The sequence below is a fragment of the Ananas comosus genome, unplaced genomic scaffold, assembly GCF_001540865.1.
Source record: "Ananas comosus cultivar F153 unplaced genomic scaffold, ASM154086v1, whole genome shotgun sequence".
Classification (NCBI taxonomy): Eukaryota; Viridiplantae; Streptophyta; class Magnoliopsida; order Poales; family Bromeliaceae; genus Ananas; species Ananas comosus.
This window is the reverse complement of record NW_017891184.1, coordinates 3,543-13,622: the sequence shown is the minus strand read 5'-3', so window position 1 is coordinate 13,622 and position 10,080 is coordinate 3,543. Positions and strand designations below refer to the sequence as shown.

The 10,080-nt window shown below is 47.9% G+C and overlaps 3 protein-coding genes across 4 annotated transcripts in view; all 3 read right to left on the bottom strand.

Annotated features, from left to right (window-relative positions):
- The window catches only part of LOC109704725 (cytochrome P450 71A1-like), a 5,234-nt gene extending 2,408 nt beyond the window's left edge, over nucleotides 1-2,826 (bottom strand). The window contains exons 1-2 of the mRNA XM_020225496.1: nucleotides 2,214-2,826; nucleotides 313-774 (exon numbers count right to left, since the gene is read on the bottom strand). Of these exons, the coding sequence (XP_020081085.1) occupies nucleotides 313-774; nucleotides 2,214-2,669 (918 nt within the window). The 5' untranslated portion in view covers nucleotides 2,670-2,826. The remainder of the gene's footprint in view (nucleotides 1-312; nucleotides 775-2,213) is intronic.
- Nucleotides 2,827-3,419: 593 nt separating this feature from the next.
- LOC109704724 lies at nucleotides 3,420-4,355 on the bottom strand. The gene has a single exon (XM_020225495.1). The coding sequence runs from the start codon at nucleotides 4,353-4,355 to the stop codon at nucleotides 3,420-3,422; it is 936 nt and encodes a 311-aa protein (XP_020081084.1).
- A 1,236-nt stretch (nucleotides 4,356-5,591) lies between these two features.
- Nucleotides 5,592-9,750, bottom strand: LOC109704726 (protein-tyrosine-phosphatase MKP1-like). Of its 2 annotated transcripts, XM_020225499.1 has the most exons (2): nucleotides 8,357-9,750; nucleotides 8,113-8,240 (listed from the first exon to the last, which is right to left on the bottom strand). In XM_020225499.1, coding segments are annotated over exons 1-2 (1,221 nt in total). In that variant the 5' UTR covers nucleotides 9,577-9,750; the 3' UTR covers nucleotides 8,113-8,239. The 2 variants fall into 2 exon arrangements, with proteins under 2 accessions (XP_020081086.1, XP_020081088.1); XM_020225497.1 differs by having other exon boundaries at nucleotides 5,592-9,743.
- Between the last annotated feature and the right edge of the window lie 330 nt (nucleotides 9,751-10,080).

The window sequence follows — 10,080 nt, the reverse complement described above, 5'->3', positions numbered from 1 at the left end:
ACAATTATGACATCTAGAATTTTGAGACAGATGAGAGCAATGAAGAGATAGGAGAAAAAGGTATTTATAAGAAAGGTTTTGAGTAATTTACTTTGAAATAGATAAATTCGAAATTTAAAATCAGACTATCAGAGTGAACTATAAGTATATTGAATCATTTTCGTTCTAGAATAAAAAAAAATCAAAATCCGATATTTTATAAAGTAAATAACAATTATCGTAACCCGTGAATCGTGTTCCGATTTCAGAATATAAAAGAGGTGAACAAAATAACTCATTAGTGTAACGGTGTAAGTGAACACTGGTAATTACCAGAATAACTGCTTTGACGTTGTCTCTAGTGAGTGGCATCTCAAGCCCCTCACTCCCCTGCAGCTCCAGCAACACATCCACCAAATCCTTCTCCTCCTCCTCCTCCTCTTCCTCTGCTCCTCTCCTCTTCCTCTGCAGGTGCTCCTCAATGACCTCGTCGAAGAGGCGGTCGAAGCGTCGGAACGTGGTCTCCAGCCTCGCCTTCGCCCCCGTTGCCCTCCCGGCCAACTCCTCCAGCATCGCCGACCCCGGGTAGAAGTCCCCCAGGCTGAACCCCCCCAGCAGCTCCTGGTAGTCCGCCAGCATCCCCTCGAACCCGTGCCGTTCGTACTCCCCGCCCTCCAGGAAGTCCCGCCCAAACGTCGCCCGGCACACCACCCCGTTCGCGTACCGCGCCAGGACCTTGCTCAGGTTCACGGTGGCGCCGTCAGCCGCGGCCACGCGTGACACCATGCGCGCCGCCTGCCGGTCGAGCATAAACGTTAAAATTAAACACCATTCATATATAGAACTAGGCTGGTATACTATTGGCCGTGCTACCAAGTTGTTTTCGATGATACAGTTTTCAAAATAACGATCAACTCTTTTAGACTTGATCTACACTATTGAAAATATTTAAAAACTAAATTTCATAATATTTCAACATTATTTGGCTAGTGATCAAAATGTCTCAAAAATGACAATTTTAATGACCGATGTGATGTGTTTGCGAATTTAACGGTATAAAATAATCCAAATTTGATGAAATTTTTATATAAAATTTCTTTTACTATTTAGAATAAGATAAAAAAATTTGCATGCGGTGAAAGAGACTGATATACTTTTATTAGAGAACAGTGTATTTTTATATTTAACGACACATAGTATAGAGTGATTCTTAAACCAACCAAGAAAACCATCCAATATCTTAATAAGTTGGGTCAGATTTGCCCATCATGAGCGACCTAAAATCCAATTCAAAACCAACACACAACCATTATCGCCACCACCTTTTGCAAGGTAAATTGTTGTTGTCAACATCTTCATTGTCCACATTAAGGGTATGTTTGGTTCACCTATTTTAGACTATGGAATCGGAATAGAATTTACTGATTCTGACAGTTGCCGTTTGTTTTATAGGAATCGGATTCCGATTTCGATTCCACTCCGGAATAGGAATGGACAAATCCATTTATGATCCAATCTTGCTTTGAATTCCGGATTGACTCATTCCAAAATAAACTATTCAAAATCTTCTTTCATCAACACCTACATTCTCTCCCTTCATCACTTTCCTCTCTCTTAATCAAAACCTTTTTTTCAAAAATTTTAAATTTTCATTCCAATTTTCATTCCAATAATGAACCAAACATTTTTGGATGATTCGTCATTCTATTTTTCATTCCAAAGTAATCCAATTTTATTTTTCATTTCTATTTCAATCATGAACCAAATATGCCCTAACTCTCATACAGTACTAATTAATGTTACAAAGTCAAAAGAAGAGATACTTTATAGATTTCCTATATTCTACATCATTCAATTATAAACAAAATTAAATACATCAAGTCCAATCGTAAATCTCCCAAATATTGCCTTCACACATTTTCAAGAAACATGTAGTCTCTTGATTTGATGGTATCACAGTTACCTCAAAATGTATGACAAATTACAGTTGATCGATGAACCAATTTTCCTAAGATGGTTCAATTTTCCAATCTGATTGTCCATCTATGATGTGAAGGTATTTGTCCAATTTATGATTTCTATTAGTGTCAAGTCCAATCGTCTAGATTTGAAATATGAAGCAATTTTTCATTGGCAGCAAACGATTATCCATTGAGCGAAGAAAATAGTATTATAATAAGCAAAAAAGGTTATACTAACGGTCAGGTGATTTGCGAAAGAGGGAATTAATGCACCTCGGCCGCCCGCGCGGGAGCGAAGGCCTCGACCCGCCGGGCGCTGAGGAGCTCGAGGATGCAGAGCTTGCGGACGTGCCGCCAGTAGGCGCCGTAGGGCGCGAAGGCGATGTCGGTGCAGCCGTAGAAGAGGTGCCGCGCCGCGTACGTCTGCGGGCGGCTGCAGAGGGCGAGGTCGTGCGTGCGGAGCACCTCGCGGGCGGCGCGCGCCGAGGAGACGACGACGGTGGGGACGGCGCCGAGGGTGAGCCGGAGGACGGGGCCGTAGGCGAGCGCCAGGCGGCGGAGGGAGAGGTGCGGCCGGCGGCCCAGCTGGTGGAGGTTGCCGATCACCGGCAGCGACGGAGGGCCCGGCGGGAGGTTCAGGCCATATCGGCTTGACTTATACCGCCGCACTCGATCGACAAAAAATAGAACTGCTAATATAATTGCCAGGAAAAAAAATAAAAATGACATGATTAAGAGTATTGTGAATCAAAGAGCACTTTAGTTCATAAAAGGATATGCATGTTTTCAGTTGCTTTCCACTACTCTGTCATTTTAAGGTTGGATTGTTGTGATTTTGTGTGGCGGATTGTGTGGACGTGAAGGAGAGGAGGATAAAAGATAGGGTAAGCCTTAAATATAATTTTTGTAATTTCCTACTTTCTCATTTTAGTACTCCGTGATTTAAAATATTCTGTAAATTTATTGTTATCTTTTCGTTAATTTTTTTGCTAATATTTTATTAAATTATATATAAAAAACTTCAGATGCCCACCCTGGTTTATCAAATATTCACTTTAATACCTTTTAGTTTTAACTTTGTTATTGATTTAAACACATAGCGTCACCTTCTTCCTCTTCATCTACTTCCACTCCGGATGAATGCAGGAGATAAGCACCAATCGTGTTGGAATTCTTGCGGCGACGGCTGTTCTTCTCCGCATCTGGTGGCGCTAACAAAACCACAAGGGTAATGCCTCCTCTGCGTTCGGCGAGGGATTGAGCCCTTGTTTTAGTATCTGCCAGCATCGATGGAAAGGTCGAAGCTTTTCATTCTCCGTTCTTGTACGGAAAGAGGGCAACTTGGGACCCAGCTGGATTGTGGATGCGCCAGGTGTGGAAGGATAATTATTACCAATCGGAGAAGAGGACGAGCGCCGGAGAGAAGGTGGAAGCCAGATCGGCGACGACGAGGACGGGGCGGTGGTGTCTCGCCGTTCCTCATTCGGGGACTTGAGCGCGTGATGGAAGAATCTCGAAGTCGAGGTCGTAGAGCTCCACCCTCGCTTCCCGGCTTGGAGGTGGTCGGGAACGAGGGCTCGGCGGCGGATGGCGCTCCAGAAATCGGGGGCTCCGGCGCACCTCCGCGACGGTGACGACGGGGCCCGCCACCGCTCGTAGCGCACCACCTGGGCGCAGCCTAGCGGCGGCCGCGCCATGGGCGGGCTCGCAGCGCGCCGAGCCCACGTAGACCGCGGCGGGGACGTGGACGGGAACGCGCCGCGGGGGTCGAGGGGGCTCGCGGCGGAGGCGCCGGAGGAGGAGGAGGAGGCGAGCGCGGTTTGGGGACGAGGTGGAGCGGGGCGCAGGCGAGTGCGGCGCGAGGCGGAGGACGCGGCGCGCGGAGCCGGGGAGTTGGCGGCGCGGGGCGGGCTGTGCGCCGCGCAGCTGCGCGGCGAAGCCGAGGTTGGGGTCGGCGGCGGCGCGCGCGCCTTGACGCGGCGGAGCGCGGCGTCGAAGGGGATCGCGTGGCGCCACATGAGGTAGGCGACGACGATGGCCGCGGAGCGCGACGCGCCGCGGACGCAGTGGACGAGAGCGCGCCCCCTCCCCTCCCCCCCGCGCCGCCGCGGGCGTCTCGAGGAGTCGAAGGCGTCGTAGGAGACGGGGAGAGGTCCTCGGCGGCGGGAGTCGTGGAGCCACGCGCGTCTTTTTGTACACCAAGTCCCCTCCCGCGAAGTAGTCCGCAGGCACGCGGCGCCGCACGCAGTTCAGCACGTGACTTGATCCCGTGCCGCCGCAGCGCGTTCCCTGTCCCGCGCCGCCGCGTCGCTCCCAGGTACGTGGTCGGCCACGCGGGACAGGTCCGCCGCGTCGGGTGTGCGCCAGCCCGACGCGGACGGGTCGGCCCGAGTCGTCCGACGCCTGCCGGGCCATCCCGACAAGGGCGGCGGACGGAGCAAGCCGGCCGCCTTTGGCGGCCGGCCCCGGGTTCGGTTGCGCGCCCGGCGCGGTCGGCCGGGACCGGCGCGGTCAGGAGGCGAGCGCCAGAAGGATTTCCTCGGGGTGAGATATCACCCGAGGTGGACGCGTGCGGCCGCCGTCGCTCATCTGTAGATATTGGTAGTTCGTGTGCTTATTCCGGCGAGGGAGAGTTATTCCGAGTTTCTCATCATTCTCCTATTCCGGGCTAAGTTTAAGCGTTTGGGCAAAGCGCGGAGGAGAGTGGGGTTTTTAATGGGAAAATGAGCGAACTAAGCCGACGACGAGTAAACGCTCGCAATAAAAGAGCTTCAAAAGGAAGGATGATGACGCATTATTACACGCACCCGCGTGCACGGTGCACCACACCTTCATTTCATTTCATTAAATAATTTTTTTCAAATTTGAAAGTTTTCCCTTCGGGCCTGGCTGTACACTCATGTAGCTTAATTCATCTATCCATAATGAAGCGGATAGCGTGCTACCTTTTCTCAAAAAAAAATTAAAAGTTTTAATTTGGTAAATTTTGATTTTGAATCTTAACGTAGCATGTTTCTCATTAGGCACATCGCCTGCTGCCCAGATAATTTTTATACCATTGGCATTTCTATCACTTATTAAAAACATCACGTATATATATCTGCATAGTTATTAATTTTTTCTAACAGTTGAGTATTAGTCAGACCGTTAAATATCAAAAACTTAAAGTACTTGTTTATTTTATAAAAATTATATATATATATATATCAGGTATTTCAAATGTTATAAAATATATTGGATTATTCAAATTCTATTTTAAAGCGTCCTTAGTCTAGAACTTTAGTACAGTTGGATGCCGCTTCTTTGGAAGCTTTCAATTAGGAAACTTTTAAGATGCTGTTGTAGAGTTTAGTATTATTTAAGGAGGCATTTTTTTTTAGAAATTGAAACTTTGAACTCTTATTTGTACATTACTTAAAGTCCTATTTGATATGCAGAATAAGTTATTTATGTATTTTATTCGATTTATTGGAAGAAAAAAAAACTTCAAATATCACCCCTGTGATTTCACAAGTCTTCACTTTAGTATTATTGTGTGTTTTAAAGTGTATTAATTTAGTACCCTGTAGCTCCATTTTTCTCTTGGTCAGTTCTTTTGTTAATTTTCGGATATATATATATATATATATATATATATATATATATATCCATTTTAGTTTGGAGCTACCTAAAGACTTGGTGTATTCATGCATCATAAATAGCGAAAACAATGATGCGTGCAATCCTCTATAGAAATTCCAAACAAAAGTCTAATCTTGAAGCAGAATGAACTGTTTCCACTAACCATGTGTTCATGGTGGTAGAATAGGAAGAGCAGACAAGTCAGACAATATGACAGAGTGGTTTTGTCCCTGACAACATGCTAAAAACATTAAATGCTATACGAACTCATATGGTTAAACTCTGAAGCAAACAACTGCAGGACATCGTTCATTAAATCTAAAACTAGAAACTTTCTCTGAATGTAAGAAGAAATCTGTGAAAACATCTGACTAGTGCATACTCGTCAGTATTCTACCCTTGTGTATGTGATGCATACTATAGTGGATTACTTGTTGTAGCACACCCTCTTTTGAATAGCGACATCGCACATGCATCAACACGTCATGTTCGCTGGCATGTACGACAATTGACACAGTCATCACTGGCACAAACCCATTGATATGTGAAAATGCACAGACATGCAGAGCGACATTACAGAAAAGGTTGGAATGGTTGACACATTCCTTCCGTGCTGAATAGCATGACAAACCTTGCATTCTACATCATACTATTAATGCTATCATGTGAAACAAATGCTTAAAATTATCATTATGGAAGAAATTGAAGGCTAGAGATGAAGTTGGGGGCAAGTCTGTTCAAGTTAGATTAGAAAGTGGACTTCCCTAATAAAATTATAGTTTAAAGAAGATCCAGATTAAGTCATACATTTTGGCATGCCCACACCAACATATCACTAGCCTCTAAAGCTGTCTAACTGAAAAAAATTCATGACCTCCAAATGAAGCAAATGACAGTATGTCATCCAACCATTTTGTGCTAATGTTGGAGCACATTAGATGCAGAGGTCTCAATGGAAAAAGCAAGAAAGAAGAAATGTTTTTTCACGTCTAATGTCAATTCATGACGGACTGATTTAACAAATAATTGTGTTATTTCTGCATATAGCCAGTAAATTTCCTGCAATAATGCTGCAAAATCATTAGAACAATTTAATAGATGCCCTTTTCAGCCTAACTGATCAGCTGTCGAACATTAATCTTAACGAACTTTTCCTTCTAGTAATGAATTTCTACCTTTTGTCCACTAAATTGTGTGAGTTAATTCTCACAAATGCATAAAGAGAAGATAAGAATTACTTAAATCTACAAGCTGCAAATGTTCATTCCAAACACATGAATGATCCATTTGTTTATGTAGGAAGCACAGTTTTTCAACCTCATCCCCAGAAACTCCTTTACCGCAGATATTTGTTTAGCCCAGTCATTATTAAGACGTTCTTTTCCATAACCACGTTTTGCCCAACCATTTGTTGCCGGCAAAAACATCTATAATAGATCATCTTTTCCCTCAATTGTCCAGCGAAAATTAAATAGGGGCAAATACATACAAAATGTCAACTTGAACGAATAGAGAGCGCCGGTAGATAGCATACAGAAGTTTGGTAGACACACATTTCAAATAGAAAGTTAGATTAGCACATCACCAGTCATATAGTTTTGTGAAACCTTAGTGTTCAAACTTTGGCCTCCCACTTTGCTTAATTCTATGCACAAGGTCAAGAAATCTAATTTTTAATTTCCTGTCCTGTACTCATCTTAAATCAGTAAAACGGAACGTCACGTCACCATCGAGTAGACTTGTCAAACATACTGACCGGCTGCTATAATCTTATTTGATGAGCATTTAATATAATGCATTTCTCACATAATCAGAGGTTTGAAGTCAAGTCCAACATCGTAATAGCAGCAATTATGACCATGAGATCTAGGCTAAATTCCGCAGAAGTTACAAAATCAACAACACTTCTTTTCCAAAACAGAAACTTTTGCTCACATTAAATTATTAAATTAATAGTTTTAAGATGGATGACCAATTTCTATATGATTAAGCGAAGTTGCAGATATAAGGACATCTATTATTAGCAAAAAATAATTCGCAGACACAATAATTGATATGTAAAAGATTTCAAATAAAAGATTGATTCAGGTATGCCATTCATCAACACGAACAACTTATTGCGTACCTCCACGGGAGTATCAGGGGGGATCCCAATCAGATCGAGAACATCGATGCCGGTCTTGCTCGAACACACATCTCTAACTTTTTCTACATCCCCTTCGCTCAATTCACTTCCACTTCCTAACCATATGTACAAAATCTTCGACGTCGGCTTTCGCACACCTTTCCTGGAATTCGGAGCCACCATTAAGAATACTGATCTTGAATCGAGCACCCCCGGATGGATTTCCTCCATTTTGTCCATTTCGGGCCACCGGAAAAGGATCGGATGAATCAATTGACTACTCCCTTCTTCTTCTTCTATGTCTTCTTCGATCGCATCCAAATTCAACTGGTTCGAAGGGTTTAACGAAAGCTGATGATCGATACACATAGAGTCACCTTCTTCCTCTTCATCTACTTCCACGTCCGGGATGAATGCAGGAGATAAGCACCAATCGTGTTGGAATTCTTGCGGCGACGGCTGTTCCTTCTCCGCATCTGGTGGCGCTAACAAAACCAACGAAGGGGTAATGCCTCCTCTGCGTTCGGCGAGGGATTGAGCCCTTGTTTTAGTATCTGCAGCATCAGATGGAAAGGTCGAAGCTTTCTCATTCTCCGTTCTTGTACGGAAAGAGGGCAACTTGGGACCCAGCTGGATTGTGGAGTGGCCAGGTGTGGAAGGAGAATTATACCAATCGGAAGAAGAGGACGAGGCCGGAGAGAAGGTGGAAGCCGAGTCGGCCGACGACGAGGACGGGGTGGTGCTCTCCGCCGCTTCCTCATTCGGGGACTTGAGCGCGTGATGGAAGATCTCGAAGTCGAGGTCGTAGAGCTCCACCCTCCGCTTCCCGGCCTTGGAGGGGTCGGGAACCGAGGGCTCGGCGGCGATGGCGCTCCAGAAATCGGGGGGCTCGGCGCCCTCCCGGACGGTGACGACGGGGCCCGCCACCCGCTCGTAGCGCACCACCTGGGCCGCAGCCCTAGCGGCGGCCGCGGCCATGGCGGGCTCGCACGCGGCGCCGAGCCACACGTAGACCGCGGCGGGGACGTGGACGAGGAACGCGCCGCGGGAGTCGAGGAGCTCCGCGGCGGAGGCGCCGGAGGAGGAGGAGGAGGGGAGCGCGGTTTTGGGGACGAGGTGGAGCGGGGCGCAGGGCGAGTGCGGCGCGAGGCGGAGGACGCGGCGCGCGGAGCCGGGGGAGTTGGCGGCGCCGGGGCGGGGCTGGCGCCGCAGCAGCTGCGCGGCGAAGCCGAGGTTGGGGTCGGCGGCGGCGCGCGCGGCCTTGACGCGGCGGAGCGCGGCGTCGAAGGGGATCGCGTGGCGCCACATGAGGTAGGCGACGACGATGGCCGCGGAGCGCGACGCGCCGCGGACGCAGTGGACGAGAGCGCGCCCCCCTCCCCCTCCCCCACCGCCGCCGCGGGCGTCCTCGAGGAAGTCGAAGGCGTCGTAGAGGACGGAGGAGAGGTCCTCGGCGGGGGAGTCGTGGAGCCACAGCGTCTTGTACACCAAGTCCCCCTCCCCGCGGAAGTAGTCCGGGCACGCGGCGCCGACGCAGTTCAGCACGTGCGTGATCCCGTGCCGCCGCAGCGCGTTCCTGTCCCGCGCCGCCGCGTCGCTCCCCAGGTACACGTGGTCGGCCACGCGGGACAGGTCCGCCGCGTCGGTGTGCGCCAGCCCCGACGCGGACGGGGTCGGCCCGGAGTCGTCCGACGCCTGCCGGGGCCATCCCGACAAGGGCGGCCGGACCGGGAGGGCCAGCCGGCCCGGCCTCTTCGGCGGCCGGCCCGGGTTCGGTTGCGGCGCCGGCGCGGTCGGCGAGGACCGGGCGGTCCAGGAGGCCGAGCGCCAGAAGGATTTCCTCGGGGTGAGATTATCACCCGAGGTGGACGCGTCGGCGCCGTCGCTCATACTGTAGATATTGTAGTTCGTGTGCTTATTCCGGCGAGGGAGAGTTATTCCGAGTTTCTCATCATTCCTCCTATTCCGGGCTAAGTTAAAGCGTTTGGGCAAGACGCGGGGAGAGTGGGGTTTTTAAGTGGGAAAATGAGCGAACTAAGCCGACGACCGAGTAAACGCTCGCAATAAAAGAGCTTCAAAAGGAAGGATGATGACGCATTATTACACGCACCCGGTGCACGGTGCACCACACCCTTCATTTCATTTCATTTAAAATAATTTTTTCAAAATTTGAAAGTTTTACCCTTCGGGGCCTGGCTGCTCCACTCCTGTAGCTTAATTCATCTATCCAATGAATGAAGCGGATAGCGTGCTACCTTTTTCTCAAAAAAAAAATTAAAAGTTTTAATTTGGTAAATTTTGATTTTGAATCTTAACGTAGCATGTTTCTCATTAGGCACACTCGCCTGTGCAGATAATTTTTATACCATTGGCATTTCTATCACTTATTAAAAA